Source organism: Lissotriton vulgaris, chromosome 7 (genome assembly GCF_964263255.1).
Source record: "Lissotriton vulgaris chromosome 7, aLisVul1.2, whole genome shotgun sequence".
Taxonomy (NCBI): domain Eukaryota; kingdom Metazoa; phylum Chordata; class Amphibia; order Caudata; family Salamandridae; genus Lissotriton; species Lissotriton vulgaris.
Genome location: NC_141695.1, coordinates 1,172,018,128 through 1,172,038,829, shown reverse-complemented (window position 1 = coordinate 1,172,038,829; position 20,702 = coordinate 1,172,018,128). Strand labels below are relative to the sequence as shown.

General features: G+C 46.7%; 1 protein-coding gene across 3 annotated transcripts in view; it reads left to right on the top strand.

Moving 5' to 3' along the window:
- NR3C1 (nuclear receptor subfamily 3 group C member 1) overlaps window positions 1-20,702 on the top strand; it is a 775,966-nt gene that overhangs the window by 569,456 nt on the left and 185,808 nt on the right. For all 3 annotated transcript variants that reach the window (XM_086931650.1, XM_086931651.1, XM_086931649.1), the window contains exon 6: window positions 4,100-4,244. In XM_086931650.1, the coding sequence (XP_086787776.1) occupies window positions 4,100-4,244 (145 nt within the window). The remainder of the gene's footprint in view (window positions 1-4,099; window positions 4,245-20,702) is intronic.

Sequence of the window (20,702 nt, the reverse complement as noted above, 5' to 3'; positions counted from 1 at the left end):
GCTGTAAAGTGCTCTAATGCCCTCGGGCTAGGTTTGGGCTATAAACAGAATATAATCTTGTTCTCCCACCAAGCACTGCTTATGACCTCACATACTACACCCCTCATGACATGTTAAATGACATTGATGACATCAAATTACTTCATTGATGACATCACTGGTGACGGCATCCTTGCTACTGTTTTCTCAAAATACTAAATAAGCTCCTAGATCATTTTAGGAAACTAAAGTAGGTAGTAAGGTGCCCAAAAACATATACAGCATAGACTGAGTATATTTTGAAATAGTATAGTACTGGAGACCACTCGGATTTACCATGATAAAAGTTATATGGTATACAGTGCAACTACCAGTAAACCATTAAGTGCAAGCAAGACTTAATTTAATGCCTTTTTCCGTTACTCTTTGTTAACCATTGGCAAATCCAGAAGGTCCCAAAAGTGAGATATAGTGGTTTTGCCAAAGCTTGTGATCAGTGTGGGCTACCTAGTGAGCACTAAGAAGCATTATCTGAGGGCAAAATGCTAATTCATATATCCAGGCAAAATCACCCTTCATAAATTTCTAAATTCAGACGTGTGCTTTTTGGACTGTTTAAAAAGCTCTACCTATTAGGCATTTTTATTAACAGTAGTGGGCTTTAACATTTTGACTTCTTTGGACCCCTATTTAATCATTACTGGAACCCGGGGACAACAACTGAATTGTTATTGGAATCTGGGGATGCCCATCGTGTCATTACTGGAACCTGGAGATCCCAGCCCAAGTATTTTCGATAATTTGAACTGCAAAACAATACACACAAATACAGGAGCAAGCATTCATGAAGCAAACACACAAATGGTGAAAATATTTTATTTAATTCACAAACAAATGTTTAAAAAAATCTAAGTTTTAATAGGAAGGTTGGAGCTTTTTTAAAAATTCAATTGAGGCCACTCAATGTCCATACTATATTCTGTTTGATGCACTTGCACTGCTCCCATGAATCAATCTGAGGATACTAACTTGATTTTTAGCCTCCGGTTTCAAATTTCTTCACATTTACAAAACGTTTTAGAAATTTCAGTTGTACATCTTGCTTCTTTATTTATATACACTTTATTAACCCCTTCTGTGCGCGCAAAATTTTCGCGCTGTGCTGGAGTTTTTATTAGTGGGCGGGATTCGGACGGCCAGGGGCCATCCTCCGCACACGCTCACTGTGACGGCTCCCGGCCGTCACAAGCATGCAAGGGGTTAATCTATTAATATTTTTTAATTTTCACAGTAGTCTTAGAGCCCAGGAACAGGTTAAGAACCACTGATTAAGAGGATTAGATTCTGGAGCATGAGATGGACACATCATTATCTACATGTAAAACTTGTTTTCGCATATACTATCCATAGCCTTATTTACTTGGCATTTTTGCAATTTGGCCTTTACAGGAAACGATTGACAGCAGCTGACAGGCATGCAAACATAAGGCTTGAACATGGAAGGTTGTTGTTGAGCAAGTGCCAAAAATGTCTTTCTCTTAAAGAAGGTTGGCTGTGATTAGAAAGAATGAACAATCAACCGATGGATATGCTCTTGTAAAACAATGTAAATGTATTCTCAAAGGTCCTGGTGCATGTAGTACATGTCAACCATGATGGAATTTGAATTCTTTCCTTGCCTCTTCACTCTATAAATAGAGTTCTTTTCTTCTCAAAGAACTGTAGGCCTGTTACACAGAATATTAGAGCTGGCACTCCCTGCATTAGACCTAATGCACAGAACCATACATATAATATGCAGAACAGTTAGCTCATTGCAGGAGACAGCCTAGGTCGGACTTTAGGTGGGCTGGCCCCAATCTTAGCTTTGTTCCTCCTCAAGTTTCTCCTGCAACAAGCAACCACCTACTTCAAAATGACAGCAACATTTCACCTCAGAAAATATTTGAAACTCTTAAGTATCTCGTCAAGGGTCAAAAGAAGAGGTCAAGGCCTTAACTAAGAAGCATTGGCAAAGCCAATAGGTCTCTCCTGTGCAAGAGCTAATGGCTTTGTCAATGTGTTTTAACTATGTTGTACATCAGCATGGCTGCTATTCAGCATGGCTAAAAGTTAGTGGAGTTTCGTAGGATAGAGTGTTGTGAAGTGGTGTAGAATGCCATGGAGGTAGTAGAGTGGAAAGGCGGAGAGTGAAGAGGCATAGATTGGATTGGATTGTAGTGGAGTGTTGTACAGTGGAGTGGATTAGAATTTCATAGAGTAGAGGAAAGTGGTGTAGAGGGAGTTGAAAACGGTGGAGTAGAGTTATGGTGTAGGGTATAGTAGATTGTCATAGATTGGAGTGCCATACAATGGAGTCGAACAGAGTGTTGTGGAGTGGCGTAAAGCGGAGTGGCGTGGAGGGAGTAGAGTGGCAGAAAGTGGAGTGGCATAGGAAATCATAGAGTGTCAAGGAGGGAGTAAAGTGGAGGGGCATAGAGTGGAGTAGAGTAGCATAGAGTGTTGTAGAGTGGAGTAAAATGGCATAGAAGGAGTTGTGTGGAATAGAGTGTTGTAGAGTGGCATGGAGAGGAGTGTTGTAGAGTGGCATGGAGAGGAGTGTTGCAGAGAGAAGTATAGTGAAGTGATGTAGAGTGGAGTGGCATAGAATGACATTGTGGAGGAGTGTGCCATTGAGTGGAGTAAAGTGGAGTGCCATAGAGGGAGTTGCATAAAGTGGAGCGGCTTAGAGTGTCGTAGAGTGGCATGGAGTATCGTTAAGTGGTATGGCATAGCTTGATGATAATAATGATAATTACACACTTATATAGCGCACAACTACCCGGAGGCATCTCGGCGCTTGTACGAATACCGCCGAGGAACCCTTCCTGGCCTCTCCCTGTGAGGAGCCCACTCCTGGGCACCCCCAAGGTGAAGTCAGGCATCCTCAGCGTTGTTGGGGCAGTTGTAGAGATTAAGCAAGCTATTGCCCAGAGGTGCAGAGTGGGGCTCATGATCAGAATAGGCACCGAGGCGAGAATTATCAGGTCTGAGGAAATTGAGCCCAAGACCCGCCGAGGCGGGAATTGAACCCTGGTCCTGGCCTGACTACTGCATCAGGATCTGCCGCTTTAACCATTGAGCCACACTTCTCTACTCGGAGTGGAGTAAAGTGGTATAGAGTTGTGTAGAGGGCATAGAGTAAAGTGGCGTGATATGCATGGAGTGGAGGGAAGTAGCGTGTCTTAGAGTGATGTAATGTGGAGTGTCATGAAATGGAGTGGCATGTCGTAGAGTGGACCGGCATAAAGTGGAGTAGAGTTCTGTAGAGAGGAGTATGCATGATTTGGTAGCACATTGCCTTTACAGAAAGCACATTTTCAATTGAAATGACCATTACATTAGCACAGACATAAAGTTTTACTGATAAAACTATACAGCGCACAAACAGTAATGTGTGGAAATGGCATCACCTAGTGTACTGATTTGGATTGATCCTAATAAAATATTTGTTTCCACCACACTTCAGAATTACAAAAAAATTTGCTTAATTCATGCTTTTTTAATAATTTCTGAAATAGCTGCACAGTTCGTTTACAGACATTTACATTTTGTTGTGTCCTAGAAAAAAGGATTTACTTTTACAACAGGATTGTCACATAAATCCTCTCACTTTGAAGTCAGATAAATAAAGTAAACACCAAGCTCCCTCGGAAAACAGAGCCTGATATTTGACCGCTGTCTTTGAATGCACAGCAAATGTGACAACATGAGAACAAGATTTAAAGGCCTGTTTACAGAAAACAAGCACTCATGGAAAAATACAGTAAATAGGCTATGCTCCACAGAAGGGACAAACTCGAGCTGGACAGCCTATAATAAATAAAAGCAGCAAATAGAAAGCAAGCAAATATGAGTTATAAAACACAAAGCCAATGGTAAGCAATGGACAGAATACATTCCATGGGAACCTTTCAGAATGTCCCCAAGATGTCAATAGCAAACCAGACCGCTGCACAGTCTGGTAGGCTTTTACCTAAACGAAGCAGATGGAGCTCTCATTGAGCGGTGGTGGTTATTTTTGTTGTGAAAGAATATAGCTGTTTCATTGCCAATCTTCTAATTACTGGCTTCTCATCAGGTTTTAGAAACTTGCACCTGGATGACCAAATGACTCTTCTCCAGTACTCCTGGATGTTCCTGATGGTTTTCGCTCTTGGATGGAGATCTTACAAGCAAGCAAATGGAAGCATGTTGTGCTTCGCCCCGGACTTGATCATCAATAAGTGAGTGCAATGATCTCCTGGAGCCAGGCCACTGTTCTGTGTATGTCTCTCCCATGTGTGCAAGCCTTCCTGCAGTATTTACACTAATGGAGAAAGAACTGACCCATTTTTCCCACACTAAACCTCCAAATACTTGTACCGCAGGCGATTGTTGAAAGGTTAACGCCCAGGTATCTCAAATCGTCCGTCCTAGTTATGTAGTTCACAATGTTTTACTTAAAAAGGCCTTTACTATACACAATGCAGAAATTAAATGAATTTAACATAACACTTATATTTTTCCATCATAATCTATCAATTTATTGGAAAATACTGTGTTTTATTAAAAACGATGATTGTAATAACCAGTGTATGGATACATGTGGTTCAGAAGTAGCTAAGGAGCGCAGCTATGGCCGACAGTAATAATGGCAACTCAGTCCTGTTTCAAAGGTGCACGTGCTTGGTGTTGTAACTGCTCAGGTTCCTGGAGTTATTGTGTTCAGAGTTCTTCAGCAGCAGTCTGTATTGAAGCTTTGCAGTTCTAGGTTCCTTCTATTTTTTGAAGGTTATGTTATTTACTGTCTCTTATATAGCGCACATGCTGTTATTTGTATGCCTCCTGGCGCCTTTTTACATACAGACTGCTCTTTACTTATTATTATTATTATTCTGAGTTTTGTATAGCGCCTGGTTACCAATAGGCATCCCAGCGCTTCCAGAACATAACACTACTGAAACAAAAAGAAGAGACTACCCCTCCTTAAGCGCCTTGAGACCCTCTGGGTATGTAGTGCGCTATATAAATTCTCTGACTTGACTTGACTTGACTTGACTAAACGGAAAACAAGAACGTTTTTAAAAGTTTACGGAAGCGAAGCAGACTAGCTTCCGATCGAAGTTGTAGGGGCAATGAGTTCCACAGGGAGGCCACATTTATTGAGAACCTTCTGCCACCCGTTCTAGCCTTTTTCACCCTGCCAACCTGGAGGAGATATTGACGGTCAGAGCGGAGGGAACGAGAGGCCTTGTAAGGCTGGACCATCTCCTCAAGAATGGGAGGGCCTACCCCGTGCAGAACTTTGTGGGCAATACAAAGGGACTTGAATTTCACCCTGTCCCTTACAGGGAGCCAGTGCAATGCCCTCAACGCCGGGCGGGCAGATTGACGCCTGGGGAGACCCGTCAAAAGCCTGGCAGCCGCGTTCTGCACTTGCTGCAGTTTATTCAGGGTGGATTCAGGCGCGCCCAGGAATAGCGCATTGCTGAAATCCAACCGCGAGATGATAAGTCCCTGAATGAGAAGCCTTCGAGTAGCCACTGGGAGCAGAGGCAGAATCTTCTGGGCTGATCGGAGCAGGCCAAAACACACGCCCGCGGTCTTTTTGGCATGAGTTTTAAACGATAGGTCCTGCTCCAGCCACACCCACAGGCTCTTGAACTCCTGCTTGGGGGGGGGTACCGGTCCCAGACAGTCTGGCCAGCTGCTGGGGGACAGAGATGGGGAAGAGTTCCCCAGCAGCATCAACTCCGTCTTGGAGCCATTTAACTTTAGGGCTGAGCTGCACATCCACGTGTGGATCTTCTCAAGACACGCGTGCAGCCTGTCGGGATGGTGCGCCGACTGGGAGAGGCCTACCACCAGCTGAGTATCATCAGCATAACTGATGATTTTAATACCCAGCGGCAGTACCACACTCTCCAGGGGGGCCATGTAAACGTTGAATAAGGTAGGGCTCAATGAAGAGCCCTGTGGCACACCACACTGGAGAGGGGTTGAGGATGATTTTTCATGGCCTTCCCACACCTCAAATGTACGACCTTCCAAGAAGGAAGCGAACCATTTGAGGGCCAGACCCGTGACCCCCACCCCCGACAGCCGTTGGAGAAGCACCTGATGGTCCACGGTGTCGAAAGCAGCACTGAGGTCCAGGAGGATCACTGCCACTGATCCCCCCGAATCCAGTATGCTCCTTGCATTCTCCACGACCGCCAGCAGGGCGGTGTCAGTCCCCTGACCGGGACGAAAACCCGTTTGGGATTTGCCCAGGAGGGAATTGGCTTCCAAGAAGTCCGAGAGGCGCCTATTCACCAGCTTCTCGGCCACCTTACTAATACCCGGCAGCAAGGAAATAGGCCGAAAGTTGGCAAGGTCGGCGGGATCGAGATTGGGCTTTTTCAAAAGGGCCTTAACCACTGCCCCTTTCCAACTAGGGGGAACTACCCCTTGGGCGAGGGACAGATTTATCAAGTCCGTCACAGGGCCGCCGATTGTAGAAGACACCTGTTTGAGATATTTGATCGGTGCTGGGTCTTTCGGGGAGCCACTCTTCATAGACCTCAGAACCGCCAGGACTTCCTCCATCGTGACCGGACCTAGAGAGGCCAGCTCCACCGATTGCATCTTAAGTTGAGAGCTGGAATTATCCTCCGAAGGGGTGACCTCATCTAGCCGGGGAAGGGAAGCCAGTATATTGTCAATTTTATTTTTGAAAAAAGAGGCCAGTTCTGCGCATTTTTTGCAAGGGTCAAGGTTTGTATCAAGGTTCTGTATGTTTTTTGTTTGTACTGCAACAGCATTTCAAGATCCTGTGCCAGAGCCCTCAACCACTTGAATTACTCAGAGAAATGGCTCATTGGGTTGTGGCAATTTTCCATAGGTTTTCGATCTGCTCAGGTGAACTGAACCTTTCATCCTTCTGAGGCTGAGAAAACAATACCATTTATTTAGTTAATGACATTCAGACTTGTAAAACCCAACTGTATCAACAATGGGAACATTAGAAGTAACAGGGAAGTGGGATGTTTCAATAGGTTGAATTTGTCTGTATTTTATTGATTTGACACTAGTTTTCTGTTTTTGAAGTAGTCTTTCGGCACCTTGAATTTAGGAAAATGTTGCCTATTTAAGACACTTGTGGCCCTGTTAATAAAGGAATTTTCAACCGTAAATGTGAGAGATTACCGGTGGGTGGGCATATATACACTTACTGCAGTGAATTTCTCATCACAGTAGTAAATCCGCTCAAGGAATGAGAAGTGGGTGTTTCAAGTTGTGATTTGCCTTGGAAGTTTCGGAACGCCCACAAAGATGTACCTTTGTGGGCACTCCCTAACGCCTCTCTAACAATTTCCAACCCTGGGAGTGATCCGTGATTTGCTTCGAGGATGGAAAGGGGCATGGATCATCCCCAGATTTGCTGGGGGAAAGTGATTTCTCTATGGGGAAATGTCCAAGCCGCCCTACCCCACGCCCCATTCTGCCATCAGAAGAGACAATAGCATCCAGATGCAAAAAGTACTAGGGGAACCACACTAATGATGGGAATAACCCATTCAGAGTATTTTAACCACCATAGTCTGTCACGTCTTTTTGAAATTCTATTTGAAAAATTCCATTCTTTTATTCCCTGCCAGAAAGCCAGACATGGTTTGCACGAATATCTCCGGTTGCATGAATATGTAGAAATGTACCACACACTAGATTAAAACTGAAAAAATCATGCTGTCTAAAGATAACCGCTTTACCATGCCAGCCAAGAAGAGCTACCACTTGTAATGCCCCTTTACAGTAGAAACAAATGTAGGATTTCTGTTCAGAACAGCTGAAGATATAATCGGTAGGGGTTTTACATTGGCAGATTAAGAGAGCAAATTGTCTTTGCATTTTTACTACAGCAGACTACCCTGGCCCGCATCTTTCCAGGCGCTCCAGATACAACGCCCCTGGGACCGACCTGAAGCACGTTCTGTGGGTTTGTCCCCAGCTGTTATTTTATTGGACAAAAAGCTTGACTCAGTTGGAATACATAACAGGGGTTTCACAGTATCTCCTTGTGGAAGGTGGAAGCACTGGGAATATATGCCAGGCTGCGCAAGCGTAAAGTTGCAGCTCACTCCTTCTGAGCCCAGACCTCTGGCGAATGCTGCTCACTCGTTGGGTCAAAGCGGAGGCGACTGCCCTACCCAGTGAGGATGTCAGTGGAGTGCGCTGTCGCCCATTGGTTGCAGGGTGGGAAAAGCTGCTCTCCAAACTGATTTGCCCACCCTGAATACCTCCTCTGAAAGGGAGTCTACTGACCCATCAACAACTGCATGTACCGTGAGCACCTTTTCATCTAGTGGCCCACCCATCCGCACTCTCTTGTTATTCTCTATGCTTATATAACATGTATAAAATCTCAATTAAAAAAAATTATTAAAAAGTCATTACTACAGCATACAGCCCAGCAAAAGCAGTGAGCACATTTGAGCCCCGAGTTTTTTGCCTATATAGAATGAAGCAAAAACGGTTGGTTCAGTTCTTTGTAGATACCAAATAAAGCTACTGATTCATGGTCAGTGACGGCTACCACCCCTCTCCCTGTATACCCACATCAGCTGAGGAACACAACGAAACGGAACAGGATTTGTCTTTGGAAGGCGGGGGGTCGCAAGACCCCCCGGCCGTATTTATGAAGATACAAAATAATAACATTGTTAAACAAAATATACAATTTTTATGCAAAAATATTCAGAAACATTTAGATACATTCATATCGACAATTGTAATCGGCTAGCCTTAACAAGATTCTAATACAGCTTGTTTCCTAACCGAATCTAACATCCTCATCTGAAAATTTTTGCATACTAACATTTATGGCGATATGGCAAGGTCGCTAACCGGTGTCAGGTCTTGCAAGCTGCGCCCTTACGCAGGTGCGCATGCGCAGCCGGGCCCGTTAATTACCCGTTCCACCCCTGCAGCCGAGCCCGTTTATAACTCGGTCCACCCATGCAGCCGAGCCCGTTAATTACTCGGTCCACCCATGCAGCTGAGCCCGTTAATTACTCGGTCCACCCATGCAGCCGAACCCGTTAATTACTTGGTCCACCCCGTGAACTTAATTTAACCAGTGAAGGAGGGCCCTAACTTGCGTTACCAGCTGCCCCTGAAGTTCTAGGAGTGGCCAGTGACCCCTCCCCCCCCTGGGCGGAGACCTCCAAAGGATGATGCCGCCCCCTCAGACCTTAAAATAGCTGCTCACCGGTCATGACCTTACCGCCACAGGCCAGCATTGTTACCCGACAATCTGGCCTCCCCCCTTCCTACTCCTCAGAAAGGTCATGTTCACCTCACAATCCCTCTACCCATGCTAATATGTTGTTCGACCACAGAACGTTCCCAGCCTCAGTCAAGTGCACCCCGTCCCGCAGGTAGAAATGCTCCCCCCAAATACACCCGTGAGGAATCGTCTGCAACCGGGGGGCTCGAAATAATTTGTCCAACTGGGTGTTGATCCTCTCTACCGAGTGATTCAATGCCTTAACCGAGTCCCCCCCCTCGCCACTGCCAACGAGGAATAAGTTGCGACCAGACTACTGTGCAACCCGCGCATGTTCTAGACACCCATCCCGCAGTGGATATGATTTCATCTATCAGGATGCGTCTCCCTAGTTTGGTCAAATCGTTCTCCCCCAGGTGAAGTATCACCACTGACGGGGGGGGGCGGGTTGCTGAGATAATATTTCCACAAAGTAGTCCTTGAACTGCCTAATGCCCAAGCCTCCCCTCCCGAAGAAGGAGACGGAGAACCCCTTATCCTCAGCCCATCTCATCCTGTCACCTGAAAGAAATACATTTTTCGCACGCCGAACATAAGAGTGGCCCACGCTCCAGGTTACCATTGTCCGACGATCTTCTTGTTGCTTGTGTTGCGACGCTGATGTTTCCTGCCGACATTCGGCGAGTTCCTCTCCCGCGTGACAGGTTCGAGAAACTGCAAAACCAAGAGATACCAAGCGTGAATCATCTGGCTATGTCACAACATGTCAATACTTACATAACGTTTGTAACACTCAGAAGACCACCTCCCAATACTTTTAACCTTTTCGGCTGGGAGTCCCCTTACAACTGCCTCAGTTGCTGCCCCGATTCTGAAAGAATGGGAGCCAAATTCCGTGGGATCCAGGCCTGCTTTTGCGACCGCCAGATCCAGGAATTTCCAAAACTGATACCTGGTCAAAGGTGTACCATCCATGTGACACAATAGTGCCCCCCCCCCCTCCGAGCGTACCCTCCCGCTGCCTTCTAAAAGCCTCTACATTCGAGACTGGGCAACAAGGGTTGGTCCGAGCCCGGTGAAGCACTATGGTATCCCCCCTTCCCTCCTGGTCGGTCTTTGATCTTTGAATCTTTACCCACATTGTATCATCCTGGATCACCACACAGCCCACTTGCAGGCCCCCTATTTTGTCAACTTTTGACGCAGCTACTAGCTCGCCTATTCTTAGAGCCCCATAAAACGCCAGTGTGAACGCTACTTTGAAAAGCAGCACCTCCCATGACGAGCTACAGACACCCTGGAGTGCTAACAACAGGGCTGTGAGCCTTACAAGCCCAATCGGCTTTCTCGAATCCGTCGAGTGTCCCTGCATGCAACACCAGCCCCTCAAAGCCTTGCGCACTACAAACATGTTCGTAGGGTCCCTTACACCCCTGGCTTGTGCGAAGAAGGAAACTGCCGCCCTGTGCCTGTTCGCGGCGGCCACCAAGCGCCCTTCCTTATGCATCAACTCTAGCTATGCAACAAAACTGTCCTCCTGTGCCCAGCTAGCCTCCCAACTGTGCCCTAAGAAAGTACAGTAAGACAAGAATGCCACTTCGTATGCTGTCTTGGTCCTGGGGGCTAAGCTAGATGTCACGAGAAACGGTAGTCTGGGGCACCAATCCCCCAGAGAGCAACCGGAAATGGTGCTGGCGATGGGTCTGCTGCTGGAAGCTGCTCCCTGAACACCTGCATTTTAAAGCGAGAAAGTGCATCAGCTGCATTGTTGAGAACACCTGGCACATGTTTGGCCCTGAAAGTCACATTCCATTTTAAACATTGTAGCACAATCTCCTTTACCAAGCGCAGTATGAATGGACACCGTGCCGCTTGCTGGTTAATGCATTCTACCACGCTCATGTTGTCCGACCAGAACACCACAGACTGATTGCTAGGTGCTCCGGCCAGACCATCAGTGCTACCCATATCGGGAATAATTCCAGGAATCCGATGTTGGTGGTAAATCCCCACGACCCCCATTCCTCAGGCCATTTCTGGGCGACCCACTTGGTACCCAGGATGGCGCCGAAGCCCACGCTACCAGCAGCGTCTGTCGATAAACCCAACTCTGCTGATGTCTTGGGGGGACCCGGCCACACTACCCTGCCATTGAAATCCTCCAGGAATGCCGTCCATATCCGCATATGCTCGCGAACCTCAGCTGACAGCCTAGTGCGGTGATGTTTCTCTCTCAAACCCTTCATAGCTTGGGCAATCGACCGAGAGAAGGGACGTGCCATTGGGATGACTCGCAATGCAAAGTTCAATTGACCCACCGTCTCCTGTAGCTCCTGCAAGGTAACCTTCTCCTTGAGGAGGCACTGGCGCAAGGCCGCCCTGAACTTCAATACTTTGTCTTTGGGTAACCTGAAGCACCCTTCCAATGAATCAATCTCGATACCCAAGAACTCTAGACAGGTGGTCGGGCCAACCGTCTTCCCAGGCGCTAGCGGAACCCCGAAAGCCCTCATGAGCACGCAAAATTCCTGCAATGCCCAGGCACACTCCAGAGTCCCCGCCGCTCCCAGGAAAAGGAAGTCGTCCAAATAATGCATGACCTGTTTGTGGCCCGTGGACTGTCTCATGACCCACTCCAAAAAAGAGCTAAAAGTCTCAAAGTACGCACAAGAAATCGAGCAACCCATAGGCATGCATTTGTCCATGTAAAATTTTCCCTCAAAAGCGAAACCAAGTAAGTGGTGGTCCAAAGGATGCACCGGCAACAGACGAAAGGTGGATTCAATATCCGATTTGGCCATGAGTAGCCCTCCCCAACCCCCGCAATAGCTCTACTGCTTGGTCAAAGGAAGCATACTTCACACTACAAATCCCTTTGTCTATCGCTTCATTCAAGGACGCCCCTCTCGGTGCTGATAAGTTGTGGATCAGCCTAAACTCGCCCATCTCTTTCTTGGGGACTACGCCCAATGGTGAACACACAAAATTGGGCACTGGGACTTCCTGGAATGGCCCAGCTATCCTGCCCAAGGACAGTTCCTTTTGGATCTTAGCCGTAACTACTGGAGGATTATGTTGTACTGATAACTGATTCCTACAGTGCGCATTGCCTGTGTATCCCCCAGCCGGGATCCGGAAACCTTGGGAGAAACCTTCCTGTAGTAAGGCATCTGCAGCGTGGTCTGGGTATCTATTCAACCATGGGATCATTGCCAGGACATTAACGGGGAAGGGGCCAACCGCGCATCCAGCACTACTCTGGTTTCTTTCCCCCTCTCTGACTCTGGTTACCACTTCTTGATCTGCATGTTGTCTCTGGATGGGAGGTGTGACCACAGATTGCGCATGCATGTCTGAATCTACATGTGCCTTCCGGCCTTGTACAGGAACGCTTATTAAAGTCCCAACACATACCCTTCCTTTCCCCGCCGCCTCCCCTATTCTTCCCCGGGAACTCATTCCCCGGCGCCGCACGAAAGGGCTGCTGGGTTTTAGCGGGGAACACACTGGCTACGCTCGTGGGCTGGGCAGGGGCCGTGCTCCCTGCGAATTCTTTGTCATGACAGCGAGTCCACCTTGTCCCATGATAATGACAAGTCAAATTCCTTCGCTTTCCTGAAATTAACCTCCTATTCCTTCCATGTGTCCCCAGGATACTGTTCGCTCCACCCTACAATCCTGCTCTGATAGCAAGCCATTGCCGCATGCACATTTGGAGGGCGTTCAACAGTGATAGCCGTAAGGATGGAGAAGGCCCTGATCCAATTGCGCAGAATTTCCTCCACCCTAAACTTCGCATACTGTACTCTCCATTCACTAGGATGCATCCATTCTTTTAGCATTTTGGCATTTTCCATTTCCCTATTGTCTAATAGCAAAGAGAAAATATATATGTACTTTCCCGCCCAAATCATCTCCTCGCGAGGTAGCTGTTCGCGCTTTACAAGAATCAGTATTATTATTATTATTATTATTCACCACCCGAGAAACATGTTGCGCTAAATCTTCGCTCCTAGACGGGATCGTACCTTCCCCTAAGAGAGGCAGGGCTACCTCCTTACCATTACCGGACACCGTCGCTTCCATTCGGTCGAGCGGCATCCAAACCTGCAGACGAAGGAGAAACAGAGGCCGCAGCCGCACTCGCAACTATTCCCGCCCTAATCTTTTCCACCATCTTGGCCGCCTCAGCGGCATGGTCCAGTGTTGAGGGCATCATACCCCCCTTCTGCAGCCAAGGAAGCATAGCCGCTATCTGCGCCGTTAACTCAGGTGGGATCTGAGCTTCGCAATCCGGTACTGCTGCCGGCACCACCGGCGGGGGGGGCGCCATGGGTGCCGGCACGGGAGGCAACGGAAGTGGGCAAACTGGGGCAGGCGGCGCCGGCCCGACAGGAGGGGCCCCTGCTGGCAAGGCGGGAGCCGGGAGTACCGGCTCTGGGGTAGTGGGCACCGCCACAGGTGCATGAGCAGGTGCACTGTGCCTCGGTCTTTTGGACTTGCTCCTTTTAGGCGAGGAGTCGGAATCCCCCTCCAGCAAAGGCGCAGCAATCTTCCGCTTGGGTCTACCGCGTGGGCCTGCGATATCATCAATCCTTTCCATCATACGAGTATCTAGGCTGTCAACTATTCAATCTCTTATCCATGGCATTCATTTTACGCATCATGGCCTGCAACATCAACTCAATTTTTGACCCCTTAGTGCCCTTGGCTCCCGGCATTTTGTCTATTGATCGATTCGCTTACTGCTCGGATTCGCAACCCGTGCGCCCTGTACCTTCACGAGACGTAGGATGCGCAGGGGGCTATGAGCACCATGCAACTGCGACCGCAACACCGGCTATTCCAAATGTTAGGGGTGGCCAAGCTCTAACTTAGACCCACCCGGCAGCCACACGAAGCGATGAAATGCAAGCCCCCCGGTCTCCTCTTACTGTCGATGTCTTGCGTGTCCTGTACTCTACAGATCCACTGTACACCGGTATACCGCGTGAACGCTTCGGTCTTTACGATCCACTCTCAGTCTGTCTGCTTCTAACGTCGCGCTACCACACACTCGCGCTACCACACACTCCTAGCAGCAATCCTTGACCTGAAAGATAAAACTGAAAATTAGGAGGCCCCGAGAGCGAGGCACGACCAGTGTGGAGGAGCTTCAGGCGACAAGAAGGGCCAACTGAGCGCTCCTCCCTCCTTTATTCCCAGGGACGCGGGGAGAGGGTGGGCCGCCCCCTCCCCTCACCCCTCGACGCCCGCACCTTTGACCAGGAAGACTGCACCACACCTCCCCGGTCAGGGATTGGGCGTCGGCCGACCGGTGGTGTGGCGCATACCTCCCGCGTAATAATTGGGCGCCGGGAGATCACGCCCCCACACCACCAGGGGGCAAGGGGAGAGGGGATCGCCGCACCGCCATGCGGGGGGAGGGGCCAAGGGCCCCCTCTTTTCATTTGTGGTTGCTTCAAATTGTTTATAGGAGAGAGTCTGATATTTATGGCGATCACCAGTTTACTAACCATAATGTTGGCTATATCTGTGATGGAAATTAAATTAGAAATATTTACAGTAACAATAGTCATTCTACTCTTTGGATCTTCAACTCTCATTTAAAATGTTCACCGGGGCAAACCGGTAAGAATTGTGTTGACCACACTCTTGAATTTCCAGGAGGTCCCTCTGGTTTTCCAGAGCCAGGTGTTTAGTGCCTGGATTTATATTTTTTACCATCCCCACCATGGTAAGATTTCCTTTCCAGAGGGATTGGGAACATCCATGAACCATTATATGAACTTTTGTAACACTGCTATAGTATATGCATCTGGGCAGTTGATTTCTTGTTTTAAGTCGTTCTCATGGTCCTAGGACTGGGCTTTTATGGTTCATAGTAGAAAATAATATATTTTCAATGTAGATAAGTGGTGAACGTGACAAAGCTCAGGCAAAATATATGAATCTGTCTTGTTAAAAAGCATGACTCCAGATTCTAGTGGTCTTGTAAAACCTTTGCCATATTATCCATTTTAATTAGCATTTCTATTCTATGAGATGCCTTATGTGGGCAGAGAGTTTATTGAATGCACTCTCCTCTTGAAAGAAGTATTTAACAGTCACACAAAAGTGGAGTAATGCCCATGGCTTCCCAGCAACACAGCATGTGTCAGGCAGCACAGCCATATTTTTTTCTTAGTCATCAAAGAAGCTTCTTGACTAATTGTCTATTTTTCTACTCATTTTCCTTTTAGTTATTATTTTTCTACATTTTGCTCTGGGCCGAGGGCGGTTAGATATCAAGGATAGGGGTACCATTTATTCTTCTAAGTCATTGTATGCATCTACACAGAATAACTGGGCCCCCAACAAAAATCTGGGCACCTCTTGCATACATCTACTTCAATTTTGAGGTGATTTCCAGTTGTGAGGTGCTTCATTTTTTCATTGTGCGCCCTAGTTTTTGTTCTGTTGTTCTGTACTGTGCACTACCGACTATGGAATTGCCTGTTCCTGTTGGGCCTTCTACATGAGACTGTGGTAGGCATCGTATTTCCTTATCCTGATAGAATTGATCTTGGAGAAAAACATGCCTTTGTCATTAAGCAGCGAACCTTAGGTATGTCATTCCATTCTCTAGTACTGCTCTTCTCTCACAGTCTACAAAAGAGGCCGTAATGGAATCATTAAATACCCATCATATGTTTAGTATGGAAAATACCCCTTGTGTCTCATTGCAAATTTCACCCCTCAGTGTTAATCTTATGGGGTTAGTTTGAGAAAATAAGCCCAGGTCAAAATCAAAGTTTGGCAGTGTTAAAAGTGGATTAAAATGTACAAGTGTCCCATCCTTTTGATATCAAAGTTCGATTGCAATGATACCTCCGAGATAGCTGCAATATCAGGGATCATTTATCAAAATATACTGGTAACAGCCAAGAAATTACAGTATTCAATTAGGCGTTTAGCTCCCAAAACAGAATCTTTTTAAATGTGGTTCTATTTTAAATGAGCACTCTTTGTCGTATGTTTGTTTGATTTGTCGTTTTCTTTAGGTACGCCTGGTTTCTTGACCAATCATGTTTATTTACTGGTCAAAGCAGCTTACCCTTTTTTAATTGGATAAACATTGGATCATGTCCTACATGCTATGTTATTTTGTAAGAGCAAAACGAGTTTGAATTCATGAGAATGCCCCAGGAATCAAATTATCTATTTTGGCTTGTGTGTCTGAACAAGGGAAAGAGGCCACGTGTATGTCAGTTCAGTACTGTCCAAAGGATGAATGCTGTTGCCATCATTTTGTGGCCTATGGTGAAGTTAATAGAAGAATATGTGCAAGTGCCTTTTAAAGGCATCCGCAGACAGAACACAAAGACTTGTTTAAAAAATAAAAGAAGCAATAAAAAGTTTTAAAAAACATATATTAAACAATGGCAAACATATTTACAGTAGTAAAAAATTAAATAGAAATTGTAAAAATTCCACACAAAAAAATAATATCCAGTCTGTTCTACATATGGGGTTGGGCGCCCTCTCAGGGCCTGGTCACTGCGGAGGGAGGGCAATCATGACACACTCAAGGCTTTACCTTTTGTGAGTCATGCTCCCTTCCCACACTCCACATTTGTAATAATTTGTATACATTCTGCACATCTGTCTATTTGTATCTAAATCGACATCTATACATAGTCACCGAAAAAGGTTACAGTTGCATTACAGTCAGATGAAAAAGGCAGTTAAACTGTAACATTGTAAACTCAAAAAACACTGAAATTCACTTCCTATAGTTCACTGAGTTTACTGGAACTTAAGCCCCACCATACCCACTGTTGTCATCAGTGATATCATTTAAGATGTTAAATGTGATGTCATCAATGATGTCACTGAACGTGTCATTAGTGATTACATTTGGGATATCACACGCAGAGCTTGGTGGGCCACACGTTCTAGTTAATTCAGTAAACTATAACTGGTGAATTTCAGCATTTCTTTTTGTTTAAAATGTTATATTTTAACTGACATTTGCACCCCACCAGTAGGAGAGCTCGATCCCAAGGGACTCCATAGGGACAAACTATAAATATATCTCTATATTTTTTTAACCTTAATTTCTCCAAAACTGCTGAACAGATTTACACCAAATCACACAATGCACAATATGTGGATAAATATCTAGTAATTCTATTCGTCTTTTTGTATGTATCATTGTCTAATTTTCACTCCAGAAATTACATGGGGAAAGTGTATTTTGGCCCCCACCCCTTTTTCTCAGCCCCCACTCGAAGGATCACTGCATAATTTTCCAGGAAGGAGCTGAGGTGGATGAACTTTTTTGGGAACGTTTTGTGACGGTTCATGATACTGAGCCAATGTTGTTACCAATAAAAAACGTTCTTCCAATGGAAGGTCTGACCTAACTATATCCACTGTGTAAGATTTATATCATATATATATATGTGTATATATATATATATATATATATATATATATATATATATATATATATATATATAGTGTGAATTTGAACAGGAACTGCTACTTGTCTGTAACGCTGCGAAGCACACTGTTTTAATTGTTTTTAAAAAGTCACATTGTAATTTGCACTTTAGTCAAAAAGGCTTAGCACTTGCTGTCTGCCTTGGTAACTCTTTTCTCGTGCCCGGTTGTGCCTGGGTGTAAGAGCGGGCCCACCCCTAGTAAGGTCAGCATGCTAGTTGTTTAACTCACGTGTGGAGGATAAAACAGCATGCTGCCGCGAAGGCAAGCCAGGATTTCTCCTTGTGCCAGGACCCCTGCCTATTTTACCCGCCAAACTTACACTAGGACACAGCTACAGACACTTAGGAAGGGTAAGTGTGGTAACACAACCAGTTGGTCTGGGAATAAGGACTACCACCCATGGCTTTTCTCTTACTGCAAATTTTCACTCACAGCAATCAATCTTCCTCCTCCTACCCCGGCCTTCAGTTCCCCAAAAAGGGATAACATCCTATTTAGCACAGCCAAAGAATTCAACATAGATAGTACTCCGTACTCCTTTTGCTCTTTCTCATAGTACCTTTACAGGGAAAAATAGCCATTTTGAACCCTCTAGTTGCGTACTAATGGCTATACTGGTCAATACTAGTTATGTGACTAAACGTAAGTACAAGTGTGAATGCCTGATGAAGACATATAACCGGGATTTGGTCTTCCTAACGGAAACATGGGCCCCTCATGAAGCAGACTGGATCATGGCGTTGCCAGCCGGATATGTACTATCCAGTATGCCCAGAAAGGGACAAAAAGGTGGAGGTATAGCCATTTTATACAGGTCTTGACTTAGTTACCTTCAAGGCCACCCTACTGCCAGGGCAGGAGCCATGACTTTTAATATTAAATTGGGCAAAACCGTATCCTTCCCTGGGCTACTTCTTTATAGACACCCTGGCCCTAAACCCACATTTATTGAAGGTCTACAGACCTTTATGGAATCCTGTCTGGACTCCCCAACCTTTACGATACTGGGGGATTTTAACTTTCATTTAGAGTGTAACAACAATGCAGACGCTTTTACGCTACTAGACAATCTGGAGGGCTATGGGCTAACACAGTTCGTTTAGGAACTTACACACAAGGCTCAGCACACGCTGGATGGGATTTTACTTACAATCCTGCTAGCACAGTGAACAAAGTATTGCCTTTAACCTGGACTGATCATATGGCGATTTTCTTCAACCTTATCGGTACAACCAATCAATCCCTTCAGTTAAGCAATCTACCCCTCACTAAAGTAGGATCCATGCACAAAATCAGGAAAGACACATTAATAGAGATACTTGACAATAGTATTCCCATCATAGACAAGGACACTAAAAAGGCCACTGACAATTACGACAACTTGATCAGGTCAGCAATGAATCAGCTGGCCCCAGAAAGAACAATTAAACAGCGCAGAACCAGACTCTCAGCCCCCTGGTATAACTGAGAGCGTAAAGTTCTAAAAGCTAAGTGTAATCAGTCAAGAATACTGGTATTGCGCGCTACTTACCCGTGAGGGTCCCAAGGCGCTGAGGGGAGGGGGGGTGCTGCTAATGCTCGAAGAGCCAGGTCTTGAGGAGTCTTCTGAAGGCGAGTAGGTCTTGGGTCTGCCGTATGTGGGTAGGGAGGTTGTTCCAGGTCTTGGCGGCGAGGTAGGAGAAGGATCTGCCACCGATGGTCGTTCGTTGGATGCGGGGGACAGCGGCGAGGGAGAGGCTGGCGAGTCTGCTGTTCAGGTAGGCTGGTCCGGCGTTGTGGAGTGCTTTGTGTGCGTGGGTGAGGAGCTTGAAGGGGATCCTCTTGTCGACGGGGAGCCAGTGTAGGTCTCCCAGGTGGGGGGTGATGTGGCTGCGGCGGGGGACGTTGACGATCAGTCGGGCGGAGGCGTTTTGGATGCGTTGTAGTCGTCGTAGGTGTTTCGCTGGGATTCCTGCGTAGAATGCATTGCCGAAGTCCAGTCTTCTGCTGACGAGGGCCGGTGTCACCGTTCTTCTTGTTACGGTCGGGATCCACTTGTAGATCATGCGGAGGGTGTTGTAGAAGGAGGAGGAGACAGCGTTGACCTGCTTAGACATTGAGAGGGAGGAGTCGAGGATGAATCCTAGATTGCGTGCATGGTCGGTGGGTGTTGGTGCTGTTCCCAGTGTGGTCAGCCACCAGGAGTCGTCCCAGGCTGAGGGGGTGGGTCCTAGGATGAGGACCTTCGTCTTGTCCGAGTGCAGCTTCAGACGGCTGCTCCTCATCCAATCGGTGACGGCCTTCATTCCCTCATAAAGGTTGGTTTTGGCAGTGTGTGGGTCCTTGGTGAGGAAGAGGATGAGCTGGGTGTCGTCAGCGTAGGAGATGTTGTTGAGGTCGTGATGGCGGGCCACTTGTGCGTGGGGGGCCATGTAGACGTTGAACAGTGTTGGGCTGAGGGATGAGCCCTGGGGGACGCCGCAGAGGATGTCAGTGGCTTCGGATTGTAAGGGTTTGAGGCTGACGCTCTGGGTTCTGCCGGAGAGGAAGGACATGGTCCAGTCAAGAGCCTTCTCTTGGATTCCGGCTTCTAGGAGGCCTGTCTTTAGAGTGCGATGGCAGACCGTGTCGAAGGCGGCTGACCGGTCCAGAAGAATGAGGGCTGATGTTTCGCCGTTGTCTAGTTTTTTTTAGTTTTTTTAAAGAATTTTTGTTTTCAATACCATGCATGACTTTCAATTACTCATCTCTTTCACCACCATTACGCAGATGGCCCATCGATCATTTTGCGTGTCATTTAAGATCAACTAACAAAATTCTTCCCCAACAGTCCTAACCTCCCTCCCCTCTACCCCCACCCCCCTGTCAGTGTGCCCTGGCCTATCCAGCCCAATCTATAGCTACTAATCTGTCCTGTCTCCAACCCGTCAATCAGGGGAAAAGAAAATAAAGAAAAAAACAAACA